Here is a 27000-nt window from a genome sequence, read left to right as displayed (position 1 = left end):
CCCCCGCCCCGTCTGAAAGACCAAATCAGTTACCAAAAACACCACACAGAGGGATCTGCTAATCTACGTGGTTTTATGTCTCCATAGAATACATAAAGTTAACGACGACCCGATTTGGTACAGTTTTCTGAAAGGTTACAAGTACAATCGCATAAAAGTCTCGAGACTGCAGTAGTTTAAAAATTGCGTTGAGTTCTTTTATCAAATAAGCATAGTAATAAGGGAGCTATTTTACAGAGAGTAAGCAGCAACATACAGTCTTAGTCTCAAGAAAGAGAAACATAATACATAGTCAAAATAAACCTCAGCTATCAACAGCCACCACTACTCTTCACGTTTTACTTTGTCCATTAGACACGGAAATCAAAACCTGTAAGACTGCTCCCACCGAAGGGAATTGTGACGAGTTTTCCATTAACAGAAAAGTCAGTAGCAGAACAACTTTCTTCAAAGAAAGAACACCACCAGCCATTCATATTGCATTCTAGGATGTAGTGATATTAAGGTTACACTGGAAGGACAAGCTCTCCAGGATTTAAAAAAAAAAAAAACCAATTTGTAAAGTATAGTTCATTATATCCATTGTGCTTTTGAAACATTTATGTTGCAGGGATCTTTGGCAATCCAAATTCATCCACCAATACACCATCCTGTAAGAAAGAAGAAGAATGGGTTAACAACTCTCTACCAACCAGAACGTTTCACAAATGTTTCCTTACCATTTCTATAAAGTTTCTATATCTGCATTTGTCACTGTGTGACAGCTGGAATCAAAGTGTACTTCCTCCACATGGAGCTCTATTAAAGCCCCAAAAGCAAACATAGAGAAAACTTTCTTACGGTTTTAAGAATAACTATTACTAGAGTTGTAACGGTACACTTAAATTATACTTGCAGTCTGAAAATGTTTGATAGGAATTACAAAATGCCATTTTAGTTATTTTCTTTAAATATAATTAAGAGCATTCCTGTACCTGTATTCTGTCATATGTAGTATTCAAAATACATAAAACATTAAGCACACGTTTTTGTTCAAAATATTAATGGTCCCAAATATAAAGTAACCAACACAAATATGATTAATTCAAAACAAACAAACAAAAATGTAATTCACTTTTAAAAAGCAAAGGACTCACTTTGTTTTTTGTGTCTGTAGGAGTGACCTCTGGGATTGCTGGTGCAGATGCGGCTTCATCTAAGTAGGAATTGTCTTCATCAGCTAAAAGCTCGTCACCTAACGCATCCAGTTCTGAAAGTGAATTATGCTGGTTGAAAAATTATGCAAGGAATTCCTTTTGCAAAAGAAAAGCTGCTCTTACAAAGAAACACGGTTCATACTGAATGCTTACATTCAGACTTAATTAGCATTAGTCATCGGTCAGAAATACACACACACATACACACTAGAGAGAACCTCTTTCCCTGCCCTGCAGCATTCCATTGGTGAGTACCTCATGTTTGTCTCATGCTCTTGTTACTGCTCTTAAAGGAAATGCAGATTTAATGTTTAAAAAAACCAGTTTTTAAAAAATACATTTAAAGCATTTGACTTATCAAATTAAACCTCACTGTATGACAGTATGATGATTTTTACATTCAGGAATATAAAAAATCATCCTCTCCTTTCCTCACCTGCTTCCAAATCATCTTCATCAATATCTGGTGTTCCATAGCTACGACTCAGTGCCTCCTGGACTTCATTGGCTTCTTCCATCATATCCTCCAACTGATCTTGTATGTCCTGAAGCAACAATCAATTTCAATTGGTCGATATTTAATCAAATTCTGTTTAGTAATTCCAACATACAAAGCACTCAATTCTTTTAATGCATAAACCATTTTTTTGAAGCAGCATTAATACAAGTCAAGGCACATGCATTCAGTGCTAATGTGGCTTTAACTACTATTACAATTATAATGTATGAGATAGAAAAAGAGGAACCTTGAAACATCTCTGCAAAATCCTTTTGTTTGAAGTATTCTTCAGGGAAAACTAAAAACCTCTAATAAATTAGCCAGTCCACCATTATCTTGAAAAGCAGAAAGGGTATGAAATCTAGACAAATTAAATCTACCATCTGGAAAATAAGCACTAAGCTAAGTTGTGCCACAGCAAAATTTAGAAGATACTTTAGCACACTTATGGGCACTGTACTTGGGTACAAGTAAGGAGACAATAGTTGCCTAAAGGTTTACAATTCAGGTCACATAACTGCATAGGAAAGAGAACTTGAAGGAATTCAGCACTGGCATTGGATAAGAGCTTAAGTGCAGCATTTTTGAAATTATATTTAATGAACTTATCAGGGGGGTTATACATTGTCTAAAGTCAGGGCCAGGCCTTGCTGATTTCTTGAAATTACATTTTTTTTGTTTGATTGGTGTGTTTTTGCTTTTAGGTTTTGTTCTTTTTAATCAGGCACTTTCTTAAACTGGGGGAGTAAAGGACTAATCTGCATGGGGGAAAAAAAAAAGGACAAGAAAAGCCATAGCAGGAAGTATCCACTAACATTTATGCTGAAGTGCAGAGGAGAGGAAGGGAGAGAAGGGAAAGTTCAAAGATTAGCTCAGCAAGGAAACAATAATCAGAACAATAAGGCCAACAACTGATTACGCAGTACCAGAAAAATCAGGAAGGGATTACGATGGTGGTCCCATAAAAAAAGCCAACTAAAATAGTCAGGAATAGTGGAGTATTAACCTTCAAGTTAATAGTCCACTCACCACTATTTCAGTACATTATTTCTGTTCTTTAATCATTTAACTATAGAAGCTCACCTCAATTTGATCAATCTTGACTTGCTTGTACGCTTTCTTCATTTCTTTCACCCCCAGTTTCATTGCATCCACCTAAAAGAGAGTCAGACCACATGCTTGTATCTGATGTAGCACACACAAATTAAACAAGTGTGAGATTAATAAACTGGTACCGTTGTCTTTGTATCCTTCAGTGCCTGAATAGTGTAATTAGCTTGTTCCATATTAAAAGACTGCTGTGACAGATTATCCCTCTGTTGTTCATACCTGTTAAAAACAATACAAATAATGGCTTTAAAACACCACACTAATTATTACCACAAACATTCTTAATTTTTTTTTAAAAATTGAAAAATCAGCAGAAGTAGTCTAAACATAGGAACAGATTTAGGGTGTTTTTCATTTATTATAAACAACTGCAGAATAAACAGCTTCATAAGAATCTAGCCATTATGCATTTCTGTTTATTTGAAGCTGACAAAGCTATTCCTGAACTAAACTTCTGTTTTAACTGACAGCAACACCAAATTTGCCTAGGAGTAGGTGAGCATATAGGAGGAGTTTAATCACCATAAGCTTGACATGCATGCCATGCTCACTAATGCTCTAAGCAGAATGGAAGAGTTGCCAGGTTATCCAAACCACAATGGCTCTGCACTGGAGCTTTGCAGGGCAGGGAGGAGGGGGAGGATAGGGTACCAAAAGGAAACCATTAAGGCTAACCAAAAACAAAAGGGAGATTTTAAAAATCAAGAAACCATCCTTCTCCAAGGTAAACTTGTATTAAATCAAGAATGTAAACTACGTCAAGTTAAGCAAAAGAACAAAAGCATAAAAATGAACGAGTCCTTCAAACATCCAAAGTGGGAGGTCTGCAAGACAAGGATGATCCGAATACAAAATCTTCTGGACAACTAATAGCTAAATGCATTACTGTTCAACAAGAGGGAAAAGAGATGACTGAGGGATATGACAATAGCCTATTATGAGGGGCCTGGCAACTGTAAATAGAGGAACAACTAGCAAGGAAGATTAACAGGCAGCACAGTCAAAATACAGAAAAAAAAAATCAAAATGTAAACCACAAAATCAAGCCCTCCTCACAACATCTAACTAAACTACTGCATTCCTTGCCATATGATATTTTGGATGGTAAGAGTTCACAAATACTTAACAAGTAATTGAGTAAATCTATAAAGGTACAATTTATCTGAAGGACATGAAATACAAGATGACACAAGCTTTGGCTTTGGCTCAGGTAGCATCTAAGATTTGCAGTTCATGGACTGTAAGATATTGCAATGAAACATTCACGAATACTTGCTTTGTTCTGACATCTTTTCTTTGGATCTGTTCAAGATACTTTTCAAGCCAGTATACTAGACAAGACCAGAGCACATGATCACCCAGCCTGTCCATTTTGGTTTATTTGCATAAACACAATTACCTTCGCTACATCTGCTCAAGTCCTCAAGGGTGTCCCCAGAGAACAGGTAAATTTCCAATAAACCAGAGCAAGGTCTTCAAGTACACAATTTACAGTAACCAATTAATAATATAAAATGAGGCAATCTCTCAGAATGTTTAGGAGCCAAACACAGCTGCACTAATGAGCAGATTTCAGTCACCTTGTACCAATATAAATTTATAGACTGACATTTAAATGCTGATGCAAAATCTGTAAGAAGATGCTTCTGAAAGGCTTGTTCTTTAAAGGCATTTTTCTTTAAAGAATGCTCAGAAGAGTACTGGAAAGAGAGATGAAAGTGTGCCACCCCTCCTTAAAGAAAAAAGGCTTTTATTAATCACAAGCTGAGAAAGGCTTCAACTTACATTCGCTTCTGCTTTAACACTCTCAGTGCTTTCTGCTTTACTGTATTCTGAAAGACACAATATTGTTACATTATAAAAAATATCTGACTTTACACTTGATTATACTGTTTAAACCTAATGCATTAGATTTATGTTTTCTAAAAGATTCCTCAGTTACTAGTGCCAGGAGGTTAGCAATAGTCACATTCAGCGTTGTCCTGCATTAGTGATTAACCAAACAGGTGAGTACACGAAGCTTCTAATAGAAAATACTTTCAATTCCAGGCTTTTGAATTATGTTTTCAATAAACATGAAAATCAAGCTTAGTCCATCCGAGCCATCTTTCATTAACACATTTTAATGGTCAGCATCAAGTAATACTGCAACAGGTGCTTTAACAATACTGTTTATATCAGATATGTTTATTATTGGATACATCTTGTATTGTAAGTTCATCCCCTTTAAAAATGGGTTGTCCTGCTCCCTTTAGGCATAGTGCAGACCTTTTGGTTTTGGCTGATGAACAAAACAGACTCTCTGTCACACTTAATTAATACAAGGAACAAGGCAAGCAAGTTACTTCTGACTGAGGAATTACATGACACTTTAGAAGAAATAAAAACCAATGAAAACACTGTTCAAACACGCATGCCTAATAAAAATAATCTTGCAGGATCTTATATCTCATCTGCAGGGCAAGATGCATTTCTAAGAACCCGATGAACTGGCTAAATCACTCCACTACATGACATGAAGTGTGAGTCACATCCTCTCATGCTTAAACCCCACAGAAGATTCTTACCTTTGCAGGTCCCTCTCTCATCTTCTTCATTTGATCCTTATACTTCACCAGTTCTGCATCAAGCCTAGCGATTTTCTTGTCAATTGACTCAGCTCTGCTATCCACCTTTAATATATGACGGGGAAAACAAACAAAACAACTTTCATTAAGGTTTTATTCAGGTATTGGACAACGAAATGAACAACGTCAGTTTCAATATGTTTCTAACTGAATTGTTTCTTCGCTCAGTGGTTTTATAAACAAGTGAAGTCTAGATTTTGCAGAGAATCCAAAACCAGAATCAAGTGAAACAACTTGTACAAGGAGCACAAGAAGCAACACACTTGAGGTTACAGGAAGCTCTGCTATTGTAACATGTTCTCATCATTTTGAGATGCTCCCTTGCAAACCCACTCAAGTCATGTCTCCATGCAACAATTTCTAATAACAACCCAGTGCCAGGGACTAAACTGGAATGGAAAAATGTATAAGTGTACCGTGGTAGCAGATCAGGGGGTGATGCAAAAGTGAAAGGTGCGTGTTCAGCAAGGCTTGGAGTTTATTTTTGGTGGGCAGAGAACATTAATCCTTCAGAATGATATCTGGATTACAGGTTACATCTAAGAAGCCCAGACTTAAACAGTTTTTCAAAGGTGCCTAACTGCTTTGTCAGAGAGAGATGCTGTTCCCATCAGTTCCCACAAAGGGTCTCAGGACACAGCACTTTGACCTGGTAGCTACTCTGAATTCTTACTGTGCTTTTGCTCTAAATCCCAACAGTAGTTTCATAGAGAGACCCCCAGCAGCCAACCCTAACAGCCCTGGTGCAATGCATACCACAGGGCTGTCATTAGGGAAATATTTTAATCCTTCACCATAAGAGGGTTAAAGATGACAATTACATAACCGAGAATGGGTATAGGTAATTCGAACAGCATACACAAATTCATAAAAAGCCTTCTTAACATGAACTGACTATCACAGCATTTCTCTGGAAACAATAGGATAAAGCTTAATCACTTCTCATTCCAAGGAGCCCCTCTAGGGATTAGAATACAATGACATTCCAATTATAGCAGGAGACATCAGTGCAAATTTACAATTCTGACTTGCTAATGCTGTGGCTAAGCACATACAATTATGTGGATTTTCATTCTGGTGTTTCAATGACCCTTCAAAAACTGTGCTCTATGACAGCAACATGCATTTGCCAGAGGCATCCTGAGTGGAACATTTGATATGATCCCTTCACACAAGATAGTGAAGTGCCTGGGCACAGCTGGTATTGAAAAATTTGTATTAAGCTTTCTATTATGCGAAATATTTTACTAATAGCAAGAAAGAGAGATATTAGTGATTTTAAAACTCTTCTATGTTCAAAGCATAGCACCTCCTCAAGATCTTCATCAGCTAAATGCATCTTTGAGGTCAGCCTCTATAGGGGAAAAACAGTTAATTGGTTTATTATGTAATGATTCTTTTAAGAAGTACTAGCGGGAAACTGAGAGAGAGCCTCCTACATCGATTAACTACATAAAAATTTCACACACACATTACATGGGACCTCAGCTTTTAAAAATGAGACCGGGCAGAAGAGGGGAGAATGGATCTAATCTATCCTGAAGAAAATTAGACTGCGTATTAGGACTTGAACAGTTGTTGTATACTATTCACAAATAAGGCACACCCAGGTATATTTCATTGCTACATATTAGAAGGGCCCCAATCTACACAAAAGAAAGTGACCCTGAATTTTAACACTGTTGTCACAACTTTTGTCCCTATGTTTTCTGTTTACTACTCTGAAAAACCCTAGGTTTGGAGCGTTTTTTTCAAAGAAGAAAAAGTAAAAACACTACTAATGCCACACTTCCTGATGCATCCTTCCTCCTACTGGTCTCGTGATAACTTTGAGTCATCTGACTGTGCCCTGACAGCAAGCATAAAAAATCCTGCCATTAAGTGCAATGAATTTCAGATATCTAAACTTGCCTACACAGGAAAAAACATCAAAACACAGGTATGATTACTGCCTAAGAGTTGTCCACATTTTTACCAAATGTTAACTATGAATATAAATTGTTAGTCACCGCATACAAATTTTCCTAACTGCCATTTAATGGCTAATTAGCACTGAAGTAGCATGGTAAGAGATTTCCCAAAATAATTTGACTCTTTCAAAAGGTAGAGCAAAATGTGTCTAAGACAGAAAATACCACAGAACTGACATTACTTGAGCCTCCAAACTGCCAAAGTTAACATGGTAAAGAAACAGTGCACGTTTTTTAATATCTCAAACAACTCTCTTCAACAATAATTCACATGTAATTTAAGAAAAAAAATCTAATCATGTCTGTAGTTCTTTAGCAGAAGCTATACTAGAGACTTCACTATAGTGAAAATGAACTGAAAATACAGCGAGTCTTTCACAAATCAGGTTGATTACTGCATATAACTTGGCACAAAAAGTTAATTCATAAGCTTCAAACTTGTAAAAGGAAGCATATTACCCATGTTTACTAGTATACAGAGATGTCTTAAATTTTAATTTCGTCCACAGAAATTGAGAGTCATCGAAACAGGGTGGTTTATAGACTTCCTGTGATGACACACCCTTAGCAGGTATGTTTGCAGCCAGCCCTTCATCTTTCATCAGCTGACCAACACAGGCTCTTGATTTCATGTTTTAAAAACCACTCTGTAACTCATCACTGGTTGCCAAAGTCATCACATACCTAAAATAAACCTGAAACTCCGCTTTTCAGTTAACTTGCTGTCTTGCATAGTCAAATTTTCAGACAATGCAATTACAAACAATAAGACGAAGATCAAAACTGCATTCAGCAGCTGATTTTGGAAAAAATCCTAAAATTTACAGCTGTTTAAATTACACTTTGATGAATCCCAAAAATCCAATGGGATTGACCAAGCTCTTTAGTAGAAGACAACCTGCAGGCATATCTAAATTGTCTTTTGATTTGCTACAACATTAGAAAACAGACATTAACTTGGAACTGGCAGAATCAGCATGAAAAATCTAACAGACTAATACAGGAGTTGGTGGTTGTGAGGAAAACAAAGTTTCCTGGTCTTCAGCTGATACTGCCAAAATGACAAATTTAAGTACTAACAACAGTATCTCAGATGTATTTTGGAGTTCAAGCCATCCACCAAAGTGTTTACTGGCAACAATGGGAAAGCTAATCCTGATTTTCAATCAGATAGTTTATTCATTGTTCTAACTAAACATACTTGGACTTATGTTTGGGCTTAATACTGCTAAAAAGCAATACAGATTCTCTGCCAGTAAAATAAGGTACCAGAAAAACACTATGACCACTTCTCTCCCTGTACCACCCAGTGGCATACACAAGAAGCCAATGTGTAGGCTTGTGTAGGTAGCACTGACAAATATTAATTAGGTATTTTACTTAGAGAGTCTCTTCACTGGGTAGCAAAATAAATCTTCTGTGAGGAAAACTGTGATTTTCCACAGAAGGTTTTGTTGTCAGGTTCCACTGACAATGCTTAATTAACATCCATTTATACCCCCATGTTACTGACCTTTCACTGGACTTTGTTAACTACTGACACAAACACGACCTCTGTGTTCTTTTTTAACCTTTTAAAAGTAGCTTACAACAGAAGGAGCTGCAAAAACATCCTACAGTTTTCTTCAAAAGCTTTAAAGTCAAAAAAAGACTATGAAATTACAAGACAAATCTTCTTAAAATTTTTCCTTAATCTTCTTTTCAGGCAGGCCAAGATTACAACAGTTATAAAGTGTTCTGCTGTGCCTTTCCTCATAATTTTTTACTTGGTTATCTTGACCTTGTTTATCTGTCCATCTGCACACACCTTTGGCAGCAACCCTACAGCAATCCTACTCACCAAAAGAGACAGAACACTCTTCATTAGAAGAATTCATCACAAGAGGGAATTGTCCTTCCGCTCTCCCACCTTCTGTATTGGACAGAGAGGCTGGTTTTCTTGCTCCTGCCCCTGCCTTGCCACAACTTGGCATGGCAGGAGTTAGCCAGTGGAATCAGAGGAGGGAAGTCCTCAGATGGCAATACTGAAAATATCCATGAGGATGTAAGGAGAGCCATGCCTTACATGCACATCGTGTGCAACTGCTTATGGGATGTGCTTCTACGCACGGGAAAAAAAACACAGGCATAGGTGTATATACACACAAAGGTACACGCCAGTGTACAGGCACAGGTTCATGCTAAAATACATGTATGTATATGTATATTATATATATATATATATGTACAAACGCGCTGCAGCAAAACGTAGCCGTGTATCTGTGCACACCGAAGGACAGTGTTCAAGGCCGGGTGGGACAAGGCTCCGAGCCTTCAACTGAAGGTGTCCCTGCCTAGGGCAGGGGGGTTGGAACTGGATGATCTTCAAGGTCCCTTCCAACCGACCCCGTTCTGAGGTTCTACGACACACACCCATTTCCCAGAGGCACACACCCATTTCCCAGGGGCACACACGCAGTGCCCACGCCAGCCGTGTCCCCCCACACCCCGACACGCCCGTGCACAGGTGCCGCCACACGGCCCTCCCGAGGCGGCGGCCGGGCCGCGCAGCGCCCAGGCGGCTCCGGGCCCTGCCGGGTGCCCCGGGGCGGGCACTCACCGTCCCGATGCAGTCGGTGAGGCTGGGCGGGGGCGCCTTCGGCTTCGCCTTGCCGAAGAAGCGGTTCATGGCGGCGGTGCCTCGGAGTCGCTCCCGACCCCGGCCCCGGCAGCGGCAGCGGCGGCGGCGGCGGCAACAGCGTTCCCCGCCGACCCGGAACCTCCCGGCCGGCTCCACCCCGCGGAAGAAGGGCCGCGGGAAGCAGGAAGCGCTCTCCCGGCGGCGCATCCCTGAGCTCCCGCCCCCTCCGCTGGGTGCCCGTGGCCCTCGGGGCCGCACGGAAGCACGGCAGTTCCGCACACGGAGACGCTTTTCTCCCTCGGCGTCCCCCGTGTAAGGAACTGCTGGGCTTGCACCGCCTGCTCGAAGTGTGGAATCATCCCCGTAAGGTCATCTGATCTGATCTGTTAGAAGCGCCATGAAAACAGTCACAAAAGTGACTGTCCCCCTATGCTCAGCACTGGGGAGGCCACACGTCAAGTTCTGCGTCCAGTTCTGGGCCCCTCAGTTTAGGAAGGACATTGAGTGGCTGGAGCAGGTCCAGAGAAGGGCAACAGAACCGATAAAGGATCTGGAGTGCATGTCCTATGAGGAACAGCTGAGGGAGCTGGGGGTTTTTAAACTGGAGAAAAGGAAGCTCAGAGGAGACATTGTCACTCTCTTCAACCCCCTTAAAGGAGTTAAGTGGGGGTCAGCCTCTTCTCCCAGGCAACTAGTGACTGGATAGCAGGACATAGTCTTAAGCTACACTAGGGGAGGTTTAGGGTGGACATCAGGAAGAATTTCTTCACTGAAAGTGTGATTAGACATGGGAATGGACAGCCCACCGAGACGGTCGAGTCACTGTCCTTGGAGGTGTTTAAGAAACAACTGGATGTGGGACTTGCTGCCATGGTCTAGTTGCCAGGGTGGTGGTGGGTCATAGGCTGGACTTGATAATCTCAGAGGTCTTTTCCAACCTAATTAATTCTGTGATTCTGTGATATCATATTTGTTTTATTTTTTTATATTAAGAACACTTTTTTTATTTTGTACAGGAGTTACTGAGGACCTAACATATCTTTAGGCTTCACCCACTGATCAAACTGGTCTGACGTGAGGAACCCCAGCTTTATAGCAGCTTCTTTTAACGTTGTCCCCTCTTTGTGTGCAGTTTTGGCAATCTTAGCTGCTTTATCATATCCTGTAACAAAACAAAAGCAACAAGTTAGCCATTCGCAATTTCAATGATTCATTAGAGGTGAGAGAAAAGTGGGACAGTTGGTCTTTGGAGAATTATTTGCCAGGCATTGCTATTACTATTTAACTCAATTTGCAGTAAATGCACACCAAATGTTTACACTAACTCCTTATTTAAAGTGAAGGTAAATTCTGTTATCCTGGTCTTAATTTACTTAGATCAAAGATTTATGGGACCTTCTCCTTTAAAAAAAAAAATCTCATAACATAATCTTTCACTTATCATTATTAGCGGTCAGTTCAGGAGAACAGGTTCGCAAATTCTCCCAATCCCCTTCTGATTCTAATCAGAGTTATTTTTCTAATGCGCTGGTATGGCCACTGCAAGGAGGACACAACATCTGCAACAGCAACAGCAATTGGTGATGTTGAAGTAAATTAACTTTTGACCTGAGCCATGACTTGGTCTCCTAAACATCGTGACAATACAGATAGCATGTGAAAAATAATGTTGCCACAACATATTTCAGTATAATGTTTTGAGAACTTTCTGAGCATTAAACCTACCTATATGTGGGTTCAGTGCTGTTACCAACATCAAAGATTCATTCATCAGTTTGTTGATCCTGTCCGTATTGGCTTGAATTCCTACTACACAGTTGTCAGTGAAAGAAACACACACATCTCCAAGAAGTCTTGCAGAGTTTAAAACATTTTTAATCTAACAAGACAAAGAAGGAAACACCAATTACTTCATTCAGATATTACTAGTTGCACATTCTGGCACATTTGTTCATAACCAGTGTCCCTCTTTCAATATAAAATTATTTAACAGGCTATTTTCCTTCCAGTATTTGAAGGTGGTCTACAGGAAAGCCAGAGAGGGACTCTTCATCAGGAATTGTAGTGATAGGACAAGGAGTAATGGCTACAAACTGAAAGAGGGGAAATTTATGCTAGATGTTAGGAAGAAATTCTTTACTGTGAAGGTGGTGAGACACTGGAACAGGTTGCCAAGGGAGGTTGTGAATGCCCCAACCCTGACAGTGTTCAAGGCCAGGTTGGATAAGGCCTTGAGCGATCTGGTCTAGTCGGAGATGTCCCTGCCCATGGCAGCAGGGCTTGGGACTAGATGATCTTTAAGGTCCCTTCCAACCCCTTAACAGCAGTACAGTAAAGAGTATGACCTCCTCCTTCTGCATTCCTATTTAAATGAATTTGTGAGAAGCAGAATTCCTGCGTAAAAACAAGCACAGTATGTGTAATCATTTTGTTATACCAATTCACAAATAACCAAGTAAAAAATACGAGAAGGCATTTGATTTGTTGTATTTTTCCCCCTCAGGTACCAATTACAAGAACATATCTAAAAATATTAAGGACAATAATGTCTGGCATTAGTTGTCTTCTTTGATGATCCATAACATGCCACCTCTTTTTTTTTTTTTGGAGAGGTGACTGTTTCTATCAAATTTATCTTCTGACAGGTACACCTCTTGGCTGTTCAATGTAATTTTTTTTTCCTCTTCAAAACCAGGTGCTATATGCTTAGAATAAATATATTCAGATTGGCAGAGAAAAAATTACCCTAAGCAGACAGTAATGAAGAGATCAAAAAATGCTTTTATTGTAAAATATAAATTTTCTTTCAATCATTTCTAACAAGCATAATAAAAATGCAGCATCAGTCAGTACAGGCTGTGCAGAAAAATTACATGCTGCTTCTTTTGTGCCTCTTATTTTTAACAAGGCAACAAAACCTCAAAAACTTTCCTTTTATTTCTATTTAGTATCTTCTCTAAAAGTCACCTTAATTCTTTTAAAACTATCACCGCTACCTTAACCTCTATGTCATTCTTTCAACATCTTATATACAGTTCTCCACAATCTTCTGATTTGGTGCTTTTGTTTATATTCTTGTCCTCAATTTCTCCTCTGTTTAGTTTACCCTCTCAGTTTTAAGGCATTAAAAAAACCAAGAAAAAAGCCCCAAACAAACCCAAAGTAGATACTCCAAAGGAAAAAATAAGAATTACGACTTCTTGTCAAACCATACAAATTTCAGTTCAAGGTGATTTGTAACACTCCACTAGCTTGACTTTTATTTAAAATTAAATATACAAAAGCAGCAGCATGTATCTTGGTATATCCTGCTCACACTGTAGAAGGCAGACATTATTTTAAATACTGAAGTCTAAGGCTAATCATTTACAATTTTACATGCCTCACTTGCAAAAAGCATGTAACCCTTTGGCATTCAGCAGTAGCAGAAATGAGTAACAGATAGCTGCTAAAGAAAATAAAAATCCTTGTTTTTAGCTAAAATACCAAATTCGCTGTGGCTTTGTACAAAAATCTTGCCTCGTTTTGTGTCTCTGCTTACTTCCTTAGGCTGATGATACGCATACATCATTAAGGCAGAAGCTTATTTGCATAAGATAGTTTCACGTAAAAAAGATTCATAGCTCCCTGTCAAAATAACAAGGGCTTGCCATACAAAATAATAAAATTTGTTCTCACAATTTATTAGCTTCTCTGGTGCTTGTATTGACCAATTATTCACTGAGGGTTTTTCTGCCCACGAATTATCTGACTATAACAAACAATCCCTGGAAAAGTCCTAGATGTTTAAAATTTCATGAACTTACCATCATGGGCTTAAAGACATTCAGTTCAAAGTGTCCATTACTTCCTCCTACAGTAACAGCAACATGGTTTCCCATAACTTGGGCTGCCACCATCGTTACAGCTTCACACTGGGTAGGGTTCACTTTTCCTGGTTATGAAAGGGAGAGAAAAAGGTTACCAAAGAAGGAAGGAGAAAAACCAACCAACCAACCAACCAACCATCACTAGTCAGAAACCAATGGTTTCCTCATCTACCAAATCACATTGAATAGAAAATGATTTTTAAGAGGTAACAAGTCTTACTAACTTCTGTGCACCACAGAAGAAAAACTATTTCCATAAATGATATTAGATTGACTGTAAAGACTATTCCAGTATTTCAGCTAGGATTTTTAGAAGAGCTCTGGCTGCTTTAGCAATCTACCAACACTTCAAGAGCTTGATCAACTGTGCATGAGCTAAGCAGCTGTTCATTACCATGGTTCTTAATAGTCAGGAGTATATAACCTTACTTACCAACATACAGCCGTGCAAGCAGGTATTTTTATAAATGCAAATTCTGGTATAATAGATAAGAATTGACAGAAGGATTGAATCATGGACTTACTGACATTTGTGATCACAGAATCATAGGATATACTGAGCAGGAAGTGACCCATCAGGATGCTGTTTGGTAAACATTTGTTAAGAGACAGTGGTCCAAAACAAAAGAAACAGGTAATAATTCTCTCTGCTTTCTCTGTACCTGGCATGATGCTGCTTCCTGGTTCATTTTCAGGCAGGATGAGTTCTCCAAGTCCAGAGCGTGGTCCAGAACCCAGGAAACGAATATCATTAGCTATTTTCATCAGACTACAGGCCACCGTGTTCATGGCCCCACTGAGTTCAACTAGAGCATCATGGGCTGCAAGCGCTTCAAACTTATTTGGAGCAGTGACAAAAGGCAAACCTACATGGAGGAGGGGGAAGTATTAAACCAGTGAGGCACTTCCTTGCAGACATAAACCAGCTAATCGAACACATGATTAGCTTAATAAAAAATAAAAATTAATAACACTATAACATCACCTCTCTTCTCTACAGCTTACTTCACTTAGTTCTTAAACAAAGTCAATACGAAAGACACAATAAAAGTCATTAAAATACAGAAGAATATGACATTTTAGCATCTACCAACAACAAAGGCACAAATGTCAAGTTTTCATTTTGTTATATTGCTTTTCATCACAGTATTTTGTGAATGTCAAAAATCTTTCAGAATTTAGCCCAAACTTATGTATTTCTTCCAGTAAATCAAGTTAGATAATTCAGATTGTTAGTTGCTTTGATGGGTTCCCTCAGTTATAAAAATAGATGGTTTTGCAGCATTAAGGTAAATGCAGGCGTTAAGGTAAATAAGAAGTAATCACAATGGAATTAGCTATTTAAAGGAAAAAGATGCACCTGAGTGCCAGCACTGGAAGCAAACAATACACCACTCAGAACATGTGAAAGCTGATTCAGACTTAGGAGGATGCCTGCCAACAGCAAAAGCACAGCAACAATGGAAGTAACAGCTCTGTTTATGTTAATTAAATGCCTGAAGATTTAAGCCTAGCTTCCGTAATGAAAAACATTTCTTCAGGACCTTGCCCTGGAAGGAAAGTCGAGCAGAATGCTATTAGTGGGAACAGATATCATTAGGGACTGACTGTGGGCTGGACTTCTGCCCCACAGAACTACTGATGTGAGCTTTCATCACCCATTCAAAGAAGAGCAGCATAACCTCCCTAATTTCTTGTGTTTGGCAGCTCCTGACAAACAACACCAAATCCCGCCCAATCTGCATGAGCTTCTGAATTGCACAGCTGCCTTCTCAGTTGCAGAGATCCAACGAAACTTTTCCTCTTGTCCTGGCCAATAAACATCCTCTATAAGAACATATGGATCTTCAAAGAGTCTGCCCTACTCGTTTTAAACTCGTACAAGCTGCCATTAGGACACCTAAAGAGCACCAAGATGGAGAGCTTCATAACACCACCAAAACATGCCCCGTACTGCTCCTAGCAGCTGTTGTTTACAAGAAGTTACTTCTTCCCTCTCAGGGTACAAGAAAGTATTGACCCTCTCCAAGACAGTGAATAATAGGTCCATTAAAAACAAAATACTGTTGATAAGCAATTTTAGATTTTACAGCAAATGTAAATGACGGATGTGCATGTTTATTTTGGGGGCATTTTAAAACCTTATATTGTGACACAAGATCTGGTTTACAGATCAAAAAACTCAGTATCATTGTAAATTAAGTTTTAAGATCTATCAAGACAGCATTGAAAGAATTAGAAAGCTAACCTTTACTCTTTCACATGAAAAAACCAGAGTGGCTTTGGGAGCTTTTTTCCCCTTCTTTTGTGCTGAGTCACTATAAATTAAGAAAGCCAGAGGAGCAAAGATCAAGACAGAAGCATTATAGTTGGGCTAATAATAGAAGTCTGAAACTGTATCCATATTCAATGAGCCTTGCTCAGAAAAACACCATAATTTCAGTCACTTTCAATCCACTGAGTATAATTACAAAAATACACTGCAAGAAAAATCTGAAGTAGAAGGCATATAACAAATAATATTAACAGAAAGTGTCATGTTAAAATAAAAATACAATTTGAGCTTATTAGAGGTAAGGAAACAGAAAGATTTAGTTTGAATTTGACTGTGTGTTACACATACCGCTTTACTGGTAACTCCAAAATATCATTCCTCACCTGTCAGTTCAGCCACTTTAGCAGCAACTTTCTCAGCAAAGCCAATTCTTGTGTTTAATCCTGTGCCAACTGCAGTCCCGCCAGCTGCCAGCTGATATACTCTTGGCATGGTTGATTCAATCCTAGCCACACCATATTTAATTTGTTGCACATAACCACTAAATTCCTTTGAAAGAAAGGAGGACAAGATAAAGGAACAAAGACAATAACCAAGAATAAACACCTAGAATCATTTAGATTTTTTACATGATTTGACCTATTTTTTAAAAAACATGCAAGCACTGAGTTTCACCCAAATGCTACATCTTAGCATGTTGTCAGTAAAAGTATGGAAATATTAGATGACTGTTCCCACACAACAAACAATTATACATAAAACCAATCTGAATACATAAAATAAAATTATGCATAATGCCTTTTATCTCAGGCGTGTACTTAGTAGGATCTGAATCCACATTAAAACAGCTCCAAGACTGAACTAATGTTCTCCAAGTACAAATAAAGAAATGGATCTTGGGCTTTGTTCACTTGACTTTAGTTTAGTAAAACCCACCTATGCATTCTTAGAGAAAAAACCCACAAACTTTACCTGGGTATCAATTCACTTTAGCTCATTACCAAATTATTGTAATATAAGCCATTCTTGACAATATGATAAGATTTGCCATCTTTTATGTTTATACACACATACACAGAGGATCATATATCTAAGCTTTTCATTCAAAATACCTAGTAGTTTTGTTTGTTGGCAAAACCTCATTTACATAAGTTTACAGATTACAGACTGCAATTACCTCTTCCTTGCAACGCCAGCGTAACTGAAAAATCGCGTTGTGTTATTTGGTAACAAAACGTCATTTAACAATCATTTATATCTTAATACTCTTAGAAGTAAAACACACATGCAAAAAGCTAAGAAAATTTATGACCCAGTTATTAGAGTACAGCATATTCAGCAAACTCCAGCACAGACTGAAAATACTCATACTGAGATTCAGACTATAATTTCTCTTAAACTATCAACTTAATTAAGGCGTTCTCAAGTTGGCCTCAATATCCTCCAGTACATTTACAAGAATTGTCCAAAGAAATGCCTAATTTTATTTTTTTTTTACCTGTCCAAGTGTAAGTGGAACAGCATCTTGCGTATGAGTGCGCCCTATTTTTATGATTTGGGAAAACTCTTTGGATTTCCCTTCAAGTGCATTCTGTAGCTTCTTCAGTCCAGGTAACAACACCTCATTAACCTCCTGGGCAGCAGCAATATGCATTGCTGTTGGGAAAGTGTCATTTGAACTCTGTGAAGAAAGTTCAAGAAATTTATTTACAAGCTTTTCTCACCACTGTTGCTGTAAGATGTGCACGTATGGCTTTCTTCTCTTTATTTTAAAAACAATTAGAAACTAAACTAAGAGTAAGCAACTTAGGACTGTTCCACAAGGCCAGAGTCTTATTGATAAATCAACTTTTTATAACTATACCTTAAGAAAGTTAAACTGAATATAGATTGTTCACAACAACACTGGGACAAAAAAAAAGAAAAATAATTACTACAGTAGTTATGAGAGACAGGTAAAATGGATGGATGATTTTAAAGGAATTGTAGGTGACTTTAAAACACCTATGTGTTGCTTTGATAATGTTAAATTCATAGTTCACTGGATACTGAGTAAGCAAAAAAGATCAGGAAGGGAAACAACCAAGTCAGTGGCTTAGTATTTTGTTCAGATCAGCTGAAGTTTAAGAAGGAAGTATAATAAAAACGTCTACCATGATCCAACATTTAGAAACTGGATCTATATTTAAGTTCTTTTAAGGCTGCAGGAATAGTCATTGTCATAAGGCCACCTCTGCCCATTCATTATGTGTGAATTTTTCTGTCATGAATGAGTTCAAAGTTTTTAATCTCAACAGCTCATACTGTCACTGAGAAACATCTTAAAGTTCATTTAAACTGAAAAAAATGGAAAATTGTTGCCAAAGCTGTACCCAAAACTACTTTTTTTTTTTTAATTTAAACAGTGGATATAAGAGAACTCAAAATTCAAAACCCCAAAACCTCTGAAGTTCAAAGAAGTATAATACAAGTATAACAACCTGGCTTTTGTTAACATGGTCATTCGGATGTACTGGCTTTTTGCTCCCCAGGGTGCCCCCCATTATCTCAATGGCTCTGTTGCTGATGACTTCATTGACATTCATATTGGTTTGAGTTCCAGACCCAGTCTGCCACACTACCAATGGGAAGTGATCATTTAATTTTCCTTCAGCTACCTATAATGGAAAAAGAGAGAAAAGTTATTCTATGAGAAAATAAAGTAAAAGCATAAACCTTAATATTTTATAGCTATAATTAAAACCATGCTCTCTATTGTATTTTTAAATCTACATATAACAATTGTGAATACACACAAGAATAATTAACAAGTTTTTGATGTAATACCAGATATTAAAAGGGAAAAAATCATTTGCTATCTTTTTGAAGATGCTGAATTGTGAAACACGAAGTTACATAGAACTTGATTTCATATTCTACAGTTATAGAAAGAAAAGATTTTTAAAAGGTATTTTAAATTATATCTTCTCTTTCCCAAACAATGCAGCTGATTTTACAAGTCAAACACATCATCCACTTTACCAAATTTTAAAGCCATTTGAATTCTAATCCTCCTGGATAGGACTAGAGGTAGTACATGCTGGTTCTCCCTTCCACAGTTATTTGCTCAAGTTAGAAAAATTTTTAAGGCAAGAGAAATATCTTAAGAAGTTTTTCAATCAGAGCACATAAGGTGCTTCACGGTGCAGATTCAGTGTGGTGTGTCTCCTTCGGTTTTGACCATTTCGACAAGGCTTATCTGTTCCCAAACTTCTCACCATGGGTGTGCTGCTTTCTTCTAGGAGATCAAGATCAACAGCTGCACAGTTTCATCATGTACACTGATCACAACTATCAGCTCGAATTAGAGGCACTGAGAAGTCAGTTCCTTTGGGAAATAGTCCCCCAGAAAAGGTGTTTTTGCCAAACATCATCAGCCATCCACATGCAGTACATGAAATCTGTGTAACTGGACTGTGATATTTCACAAAAAAAGAAATTTCATACAGGAAGTTCCAGACCTCTTACACCTGTAGACATAACATTTTGCATAGACAAAGCCAGCAGGTGGCTGATAGTAGCAAACACCTTCTTCCTGTAAGGCACGCTCCTCTTTGATCAACAGTTTTTAGAGTCTATTGAATCTTATGCACATTTAGAGAGTTTTCTAAACATGTGTTTGTGATAGCATCAAAATCTGTGCTCAGAAGTATCACACCCGTACATATGAGCCTCAGAAAAGCAAAGGATCTGTTGTCACAACTCTGAGCCTAGATAACCATCTCTGGATTATCAGGATACATCAGTCCTCCTGGAAACATGTTTTTCAGAAAAGGATCTTACATATTCCCCATCTTATACAGGGGCAAAGTTCCCACCTCCAGGAGTAACTTGATTCCTTGATGTATCTCTTTAGGTTGTATTAGAAAATTATTTTGTAGGTAAGAGAAAGGATATCATTGCAAGGATGTTTTTAAAACACAACAAAAAAAAAGCCCCAAACAACTTTCAGAACTTATGAATCTAAACTAAGTAGCCTTTAGCCACCAAAACTTCTAATCCACCTTTAACTAGGGGAACCCTAGAAACAACAGAAAGAGCCTGGATATATTCTGGAATCCCCCACAGCTATTGGCTCTTGGGACTTAGGCTGCTACAGCTGGTAGAAAGAGGATGAGGCTTCTGCAAATACTGAAATATTTTTAAGCAAGTTAGAACAAGAAAACTCTGTTAACAAATGCTTCTAGATAAACAGATCTGTTGATTTATACAAATCAACACACTTGGTATTACCACACCTCAAATAATGGTCATTTACAACTCTGCACTTGGGTGGCATTTATCCTAAGAAAGAGGAAGATGCCCATTTGTCTCATCATGTCCTCTTTAGCAATAAAACTGATACTTAAAAAGCACAGATTTACCAGTAAGCCTAAGTATGGAGAGGAAAAAGACCAGTAACAGATAAACTACTCAAAATGCAGACGGTCTTCAGATTACCAAGATCCAATTGCTTTACAGATTAGAGACTTCCAAAACTAAAAAGCTTTGCTTGGCAAATCAGACTTCATTTAGTTAAATGAACTGAGACTCTATTCCCCTCCTAGGTTCTTTTATACTGTTCGTCTGGTAAGAGTCAACACTATACAAGTAATAATTATTCTTAATAGAGGGGAAAAAAATCACATTGCTTTAAGTATCAAAATGCATTTGAATATTCCATAATTTCTTTAAATGCAAGAAGTAAAATACTAAAATTATTATATAAAGTAAATGATTTCTGGAAAACAAAATTCACTAATAAATGCTTTTCTCTAGCAATCGGAGAAATGCAATCCCTCAGGTTCCTTGAAAAGCTTAACAAAAATACAATGGCAGTTCTAGTATTTTAACAGTTTGTTCCTACCTCATTTGCTGCCTGTACAATAGCTTTAGCAATCTTTGGGTCGAGACCATAATCTTGATTTACTTCAGCAGCTGCTCTCTTCAAGATGCCAAAGGCCCTTATGACTTGAACCTGAGACACAAGGGTAAGTTTAAATACACAATTTTCTTCCCCCAAAGGACATGTTAGGAATTTATAGTGCATGTCTAGTTCTAAACCAAACTCCTTCTGATCATAAATCCAGCAGTAGTTCATTGAACAAACCAGAGAGCAATCAGGTCCTATGGCCTATGCTACCATTAACAGTAACATTCATCCAAGCAGGCCAGAGAGCAGTATACAGCTTTCTTTGCAAGTGCATGTATGCTCTGTGCATCAAAAATTACATGCGTTAAAATTGAACTGGTTCTATTTCTAAAATAGCTTTTTGAGGGAAAACTGACATATGTTTCAGTACATGGAAAGTCAGTATATGACAAAGCAAGTGCACACTAATGCTCTATGCACAGCTACAAGTGAAAAAGCAACTTTATATCAATTCATGCTCTGCTTAACAACCTCAATAAAAAAACTATATAAAAGACACAGCAAACAAATTATTCCATTCAATTTTTCATCTCTGGGAAAATGAAAGACAGATTTCCACTCATCCTGGTTATTAAAAAATTAAGCAACACAATAAAAATTATTCAAAAGCAATATTCAATTTATTTCAGTGTAACAAAAAAAGGATTTCTACCACAGAATGATATATTGCTATGGAATTTGTACCTTTAATTAAAATTCAAAGTTGCTTACACTTCCAGCAGAAGTCTAAGAAAAAGGTATTCATTTTCACATCCAAAAAGCACTTAAGAAAGAAATTTACACAGCTTCAAATTACTTACTGGCATCCTTTCTGAAACACCTCCAATTTTGAAGTTCATTGTAGATCTTACAGTTTGGGCACCGTAGTATTTGTCACTTGGGACCTTAAGTTCACCAAAAGTATCATATTCTATCCTAAAAGCCTCTTGAGTGGACTGTAGAAAAACAAAACAAAAAAAATTCAAACACTGGTAAATGGCACATCCATTTTCAAAGCAAGCAGTCAAGAAAAAAAAGCCAAGAAGGGGGAAAAAACACAAAGCAAAGACATGCGGCTAGTCATAGGTAGTTTTATACCTTTGAAATTAAGATATTTTTCTAGTTTGAGCACCTGTCTCACTAGAAGTCACAACTACTACCACTGTGAAGCCCAGCTGTCCCACTGGTGACAGGCAGCACTGCAAGACTTTTAAGACCTCGGCTGCCCACTGTCATCCTGATGAGAGACTGTTTCTTCTTTTCTAAGAATTAGTACCTTAGCTTACAGTTTACAGAACTGGTGTTTTGTTAAAACCAAACTGAAGAACTAGCATAGTAAGAATTCAGGTAGCATCTGCCCAATCAACATACATGTAACATAATTCCTATTTGAAACCCACACCCTACATGACACTTAATACTGGAAGGGAGCAACTGACTAATCCAGGACCAAGTTACTGACCATTAATTATCCCCTTTGGCCTAATAAACCAGAAACACAGTTGCCCTAGCTGTGCAACACGAAGGAACTGCATCTAGCTATATTTTGTGCACTACTTAAATATGGCAGTATTTCTGTATCATGTATACACCTCGCACATGTTATTATCTAACACAGCCACAGGCAAAATAATTTTAGCTGACATACACCAAAAAAAGTAATTCTTTACTTTTTGTAGAACAACAACATTCATTTGGGATGATGTGATCACATTCACATGCAGCTCTACAAAGATTATGGAACTGGAACAGGAAGCAAGACCACTTTATTCTTCCTCTCCCTACACCTTGGTCAGCCAAGTCCCAGTTTTCTGTGGGAAAGATATTCATCCTTCCTCAGAGGAGGTTACCTTCTTCCAGAGTCTTCAGGAAAGGGAAGAAGTAATTTTCAATTCTTTATTGTGGATAGAGTAAAACGATCCCAGTCCCACAGGTAGCATATATACATACACAATGCCAGGTCCTGACCTAACCACAACCCTTAGGGGTGAGCCCTTGGGAAAGCTCTATCAATAGAGTCAAGTCAGTGCTGCAGTGCAGTCAAAGGAGAAAACCAAACCCGAGGAACTATTGGGAAAAGCAAAAGATATAAAAAGAAACATGCCACCATGTTCATGCCTTGCCACCATGGTTCACCCATAGTCCAAGGAAACAGTTCAAAGAAAGGCAATGAAGTTGATAAAAGGTAGGGAACACCTTTCTTAAGACAAGTGGCTTTTTTGTTCAGAAAAGAGGTAACTTGGGCATTGAAGGAAAACTGAGGTCAATAAAAGCACCAGTATTAGCTGTTCACTGTCTCTTCCAATACAAGAAACAGGAGCCATAACATTAGGCTAGTAGGAGTGAAGTTCAAAGCAACGGAGAGGGAGCAGCTCTTCACACAAGTCACAGGTTGATGAAAATCCTTGCCAGCTGATGCTGCAGATGAAGGAAGTCCGCATGAGTTCAGGGAAGATGAGATAAGCACTCAGAAGAATAAACTGGGTTATTACACAAACCAGGGACAGTGACTTCACCACTTCCCTGGGCAGCCCATTCCAATGTTTGACAACCCTTTCAGTGAAGAAATTCTTCTTGATGTCCAACCTGAACCTCCCCTAGTGCAGCTTGAGACCATGTCCTCTCATCCTGTTGCTGGCTGCCTGGGAGAAGTGGCCAACCCCCACCTTGCTACAATGTCCTTTTCAGGCAATTGCAGAGAGCAATAAGGTCTCCTCTGAGCCTCCTCTTCTCCAGGCTAAACAACCCCAGGTCTCTCAGCTGCTCCTCATAAGACTTGTGCTCCAGACCCTTCTCCAGCTCCGTCATCCTTCTCTGGACTCACTCCAGCACCTCAATACCTTTATTGTAGTGAGGGGCCCAGAACTGGACACAGTACTCGAGGTGCAGCCTCACCAGTGCCATGTACATGAAGAGTTTGGGTCAGAATATAGGGAAAGCATCATACATGTTAGCACAGTTCCTACTCTTCCCCAGGAGCCCACTTCTGAAGTCAGACTGTTCCTCTCTTTTCTTGGTTCATTTTACTCACTCCTTGTTAGGTGGGTCTCAGTCTTCTTGGGCAGGAGCACAGCTGTGTATTGGCCAGAATGCTCTCTCCAGCAGCCCTGACCTTCCGCAGCAGCTTGCCCAGGTTTGCATCACCACGGATGGCATGTTGCGGGAGGGGAGAGGGGAACGTCTCAGCCTTTTTGCTGACCTAAGCATCATTCCCAGCCAGATGGAGACACTCTGCCATCAGGTATTCCATCAGTCTCATACTTTTGAGTACTCGCAGAGCAGATGGTGCGCATGATCCAGAAGAAACTGCAGCCCAGCCCCCAGCAAGGGTTAGCTCTCACACTGCCATCCGCTCCCCGTATCTTGTGTTTGGGCTGATGCTCTCCCAGACACTGACTTCACAAGAATAGAAAGATTAGTGTGACGTAGTACATCATTCCTATGTTCTTTAATCTTCTTTATCCTATTTGAGACACTTAGCATTCATTTACATGCTGACAAGAAACAGAACATAGTAAACACATCTTCAGTATCTTACTGCCAAAAATGTTTAATAGGGATGCTTGTGGGTCTTACTGTACATGTGCACATATTAATATTCCAACGGTTGGGAAATCCCTGGTTTTGATATTTTGGCACCTTGTATAAGCAGACAATGTCAAGCTTTCACAGAGCTGGATAAGCAGAACCAATTCAGTTCCAAGCCCAGCTCTCGATATGATCAGTGGTTCAATCACCAAAAGCATCCACGCTCAAACGATATAAAAAAGATAAACTACTTGTGAGCTTTTAGACAAAAAAGCTAGCAGTTGCACAACTGATTCCTCAAATTTACATAATCCCAATGTCAACAATGGTGAAACAAAGATAAACAGGATCAGTGCATACCTGTACAAGTACTTTCTAACAATGAAATCATTATTAAAAAAAAATACTTCCCTAGCAAATTCCACATTACACATTCACAAACTCCAATGAAGTTAACAGCTTAAGGTGCTTTAAGATGAATGTAATTTGCTGATTCACAGAATAAGAAGTGACATTAGCTAAAAAAGCAAAGTGCTATTTTTCATACATACTGAAGTAACTAAACTGTAGCAAACTGAAGAAGCCTTGTCTGAATCTGAATGTAACAAACATGCTTCCCTCACTCCTCAGCCGGAATTCACCCTCTTGAGTGGCTTTATGAGCGGAAGGTCCCAGTTCCTGTATGTAAAGCGGTTTCTGCAGCCACTCTCTGATCTACAGGATCTGCTATAAAATGGTGCATAATCAGCACACTCTTGTCAACCCTCTACTCCCCCACCCCCTGAGCCACAGAAGCCACAAGCAGACCTAATCAACTCCACCATGAGCCAAGGCAAACTCTGTGCTCTCACCTAGTTTCTATCACAGCTACAAGCCTCTGCTCAGAACTACTATTCCTCACCTTTACAAATTTATTTTTTTTAAATTCCTTAAAAAGGCCTGACAAGGCATGCTCTGCCCTCCAAAATCCCTAGAACCCGCAGTCCAAAGCTAACAGAGCTAGACAAACAGAACTGTACTTTTGCCTTATTGGAGGGAACTAATCAGCTAGAACTGATTGCACTCTAACACGCTGGAGATACTCAAATGGCACAACTGCTGCAATATTGCTTCCCGTGGAAAATTACATTCTGATTTACAGATGCACCAACTTTTGGTATTTCAATTCAAAGAATCATCGTTTTTAGCCTGTCAAAAGCATTTTCTGAGGCCATCAGAAAATGCAATCTGTGCTCAACTGCTATGCTTTAGCAGATGAAGGATGTTTCCATTTTTAAACATCATTTGTCCTTTATATATCGGGCTGCGTGCGCTTGGCGCATCCTAGGTGTTATTACCGAGATTTTGAAGTTCCTTATTCGAATAGCAGTTTTGTTTCCATGTTGAACTGTGTGCAGTAATCAAATCCCACTCATGTCTGAGCCCAACACTCTGTACCTGAACAATTACTGCGGATGCCTGCTAGAGGCCACGGGCTGCTCTCTCAGCTAAAAGCTCCCTAGTTTTCAGACGGCCCCAAAGATATTCCAGATATCCGCACTCCTGTGAGGACGCAGCTTCTCCTTATTTGTACCTCAACAGCTCTAAGAAAGGCTCTCAAATTCCTGTGGGAGCAGCTGCCGCATGGTAGAGCTCCGTTAGACCAGGTCCTGCACCAGCACCTTTCCTACCTGACTCCCCTCGCCGACCACAGCAAGGCGGCTCAGGGCCGTGCTCACGGCGTCAATGTCATCCCCCGGACAGCTGCACATCCCGGCCCGCCCCGGGAGCAGCTGCCGCTCGGGGCCGCAGATCCGGGGCCGTCAGCGGGGCCGAGCCAGGCCCGGCGCTGCCGCAGGAAGGATGCGGGAAACGGCCGCGCAAGCCCGGCAGAGAACGGCGGCCACGTCCTCCCGCTGCCGGCGCGCTCCCGACGGAGCAACACCCCGGATTAAAGCCCCCCGGATCAAAGTCCCCCGCACCCGGCCCTGCCCGCATCCGCCGCTCCCTCTGGCAGCGCCCGCTGCCCGTTCCCCCGGGGCGGGGGCGGAGCGAGGGCGGCGGCGGCCGGCGGTGGCACTTAGAGGTCACCGCTGCCCGCTCCCCACCCGGGCTCACCATGGCGGCGCGGGGCGGCGGGATCCAGCGGGGGCCGGCGGGATCCAGCGAGGGCGGCGGCCGGGAGAGCAGGAGCCCGGCGGAGCGGCCGAGGCGGCGGCAGGCGCGGAGTGATCGGTGCATGGTGGAGGGGGGCCGGGAGCACGGCGGGGGTGGGAGGCGAGGCAGCACCGCCCCGGACGAGCGTCACGGGGCCGAGCCATCCCCGCCGAGGCTCCGCCGCGCCAATCGCGGCCGCGGGGGGACGGGCCGGGACAGGACCGGGATGCCCGAGCGGGG

General features: G+C 39.9%; 3 protein-coding genes across 4 annotated transcripts in view; 1 reads left to right on the top strand and 2 right to left on the bottom strand.

The window, feature by feature from the left end:
- LOC127482463 (uncharacterized) overlaps nt 1–27000 on the top strand; it is a 225693-nt gene that overhangs the window by 38492 nt on the left and 160201 nt on the right. The window lies entirely within an intron of this gene.
- CHMP5 (charged multivesicular body protein 5) lies at nt 55–10183 on the bottom strand. Its single transcript, XM_051812816.1, has 8 exons — nt 10002–10183; nt 5373–5477; nt 4591–4637; nt 2931–3024; nt 2779–2850; nt 1633–1741; nt 1137–1249; nt 55–650 (listed from the first exon to the last, which is right to left on the bottom strand). Exons 1-8 carry the CDS (start codon nt 10068–10070, stop codon nt 600–602), a joined length of 660 nt encoding a protein of 219 aa, XP_051668776.1. The 5' UTR covers nt 10071–10183; the 3' UTR covers nt 55–599.
- FH (fumarate hydratase) lies at nt 10977–26887 on the bottom strand. Of its 2 annotated transcripts, none has more exons than XM_051812752.1 (10): nt 26722–26887; nt 21918–22052; nt 21052–21162; nt 18647–18823; nt 17665–17847; nt 16550–16715; nt 14554–14757; nt 13829–13956; nt 11748–11901; nt 10977–11184 (listed from the first exon to the last, which is right to left on the bottom strand). In XM_051812752.1, exons 1-10 carry the CDS (start codon nt 26842–26844, stop codon nt 11042–11044), a joined length of 1524 nt encoding a protein of 507 aa, XP_051668712.1. In that variant the 5' UTR covers nt 26845–26887; the 3' UTR covers nt 10977–11041. The 2 variants fall into 2 exon arrangements, with proteins under 2 accessions (XP_051668712.1, XP_051668713.1); XM_051812753.1 differs by lacking the exon at nt 26722–26887 and adding an exon at nt 26295–26313.

Source organism: Manacus candei, unplaced genomic scaffold (genome assembly GCF_025592945.1).
Source record: "Manacus candei isolate 608988 ecotype Guabito, Panama unplaced genomic scaffold, ASM2559294v1 h1tg000088l, whole genome shotgun sequence".
NCBI classification, from domain to species: domain Eukaryota; kingdom Metazoa; phylum Chordata; class Aves; order Passeriformes; family Pipridae; genus Manacus; species Manacus candei.
This window is presented reverse-complemented; position numbering and strand designations above follow the sequence as displayed.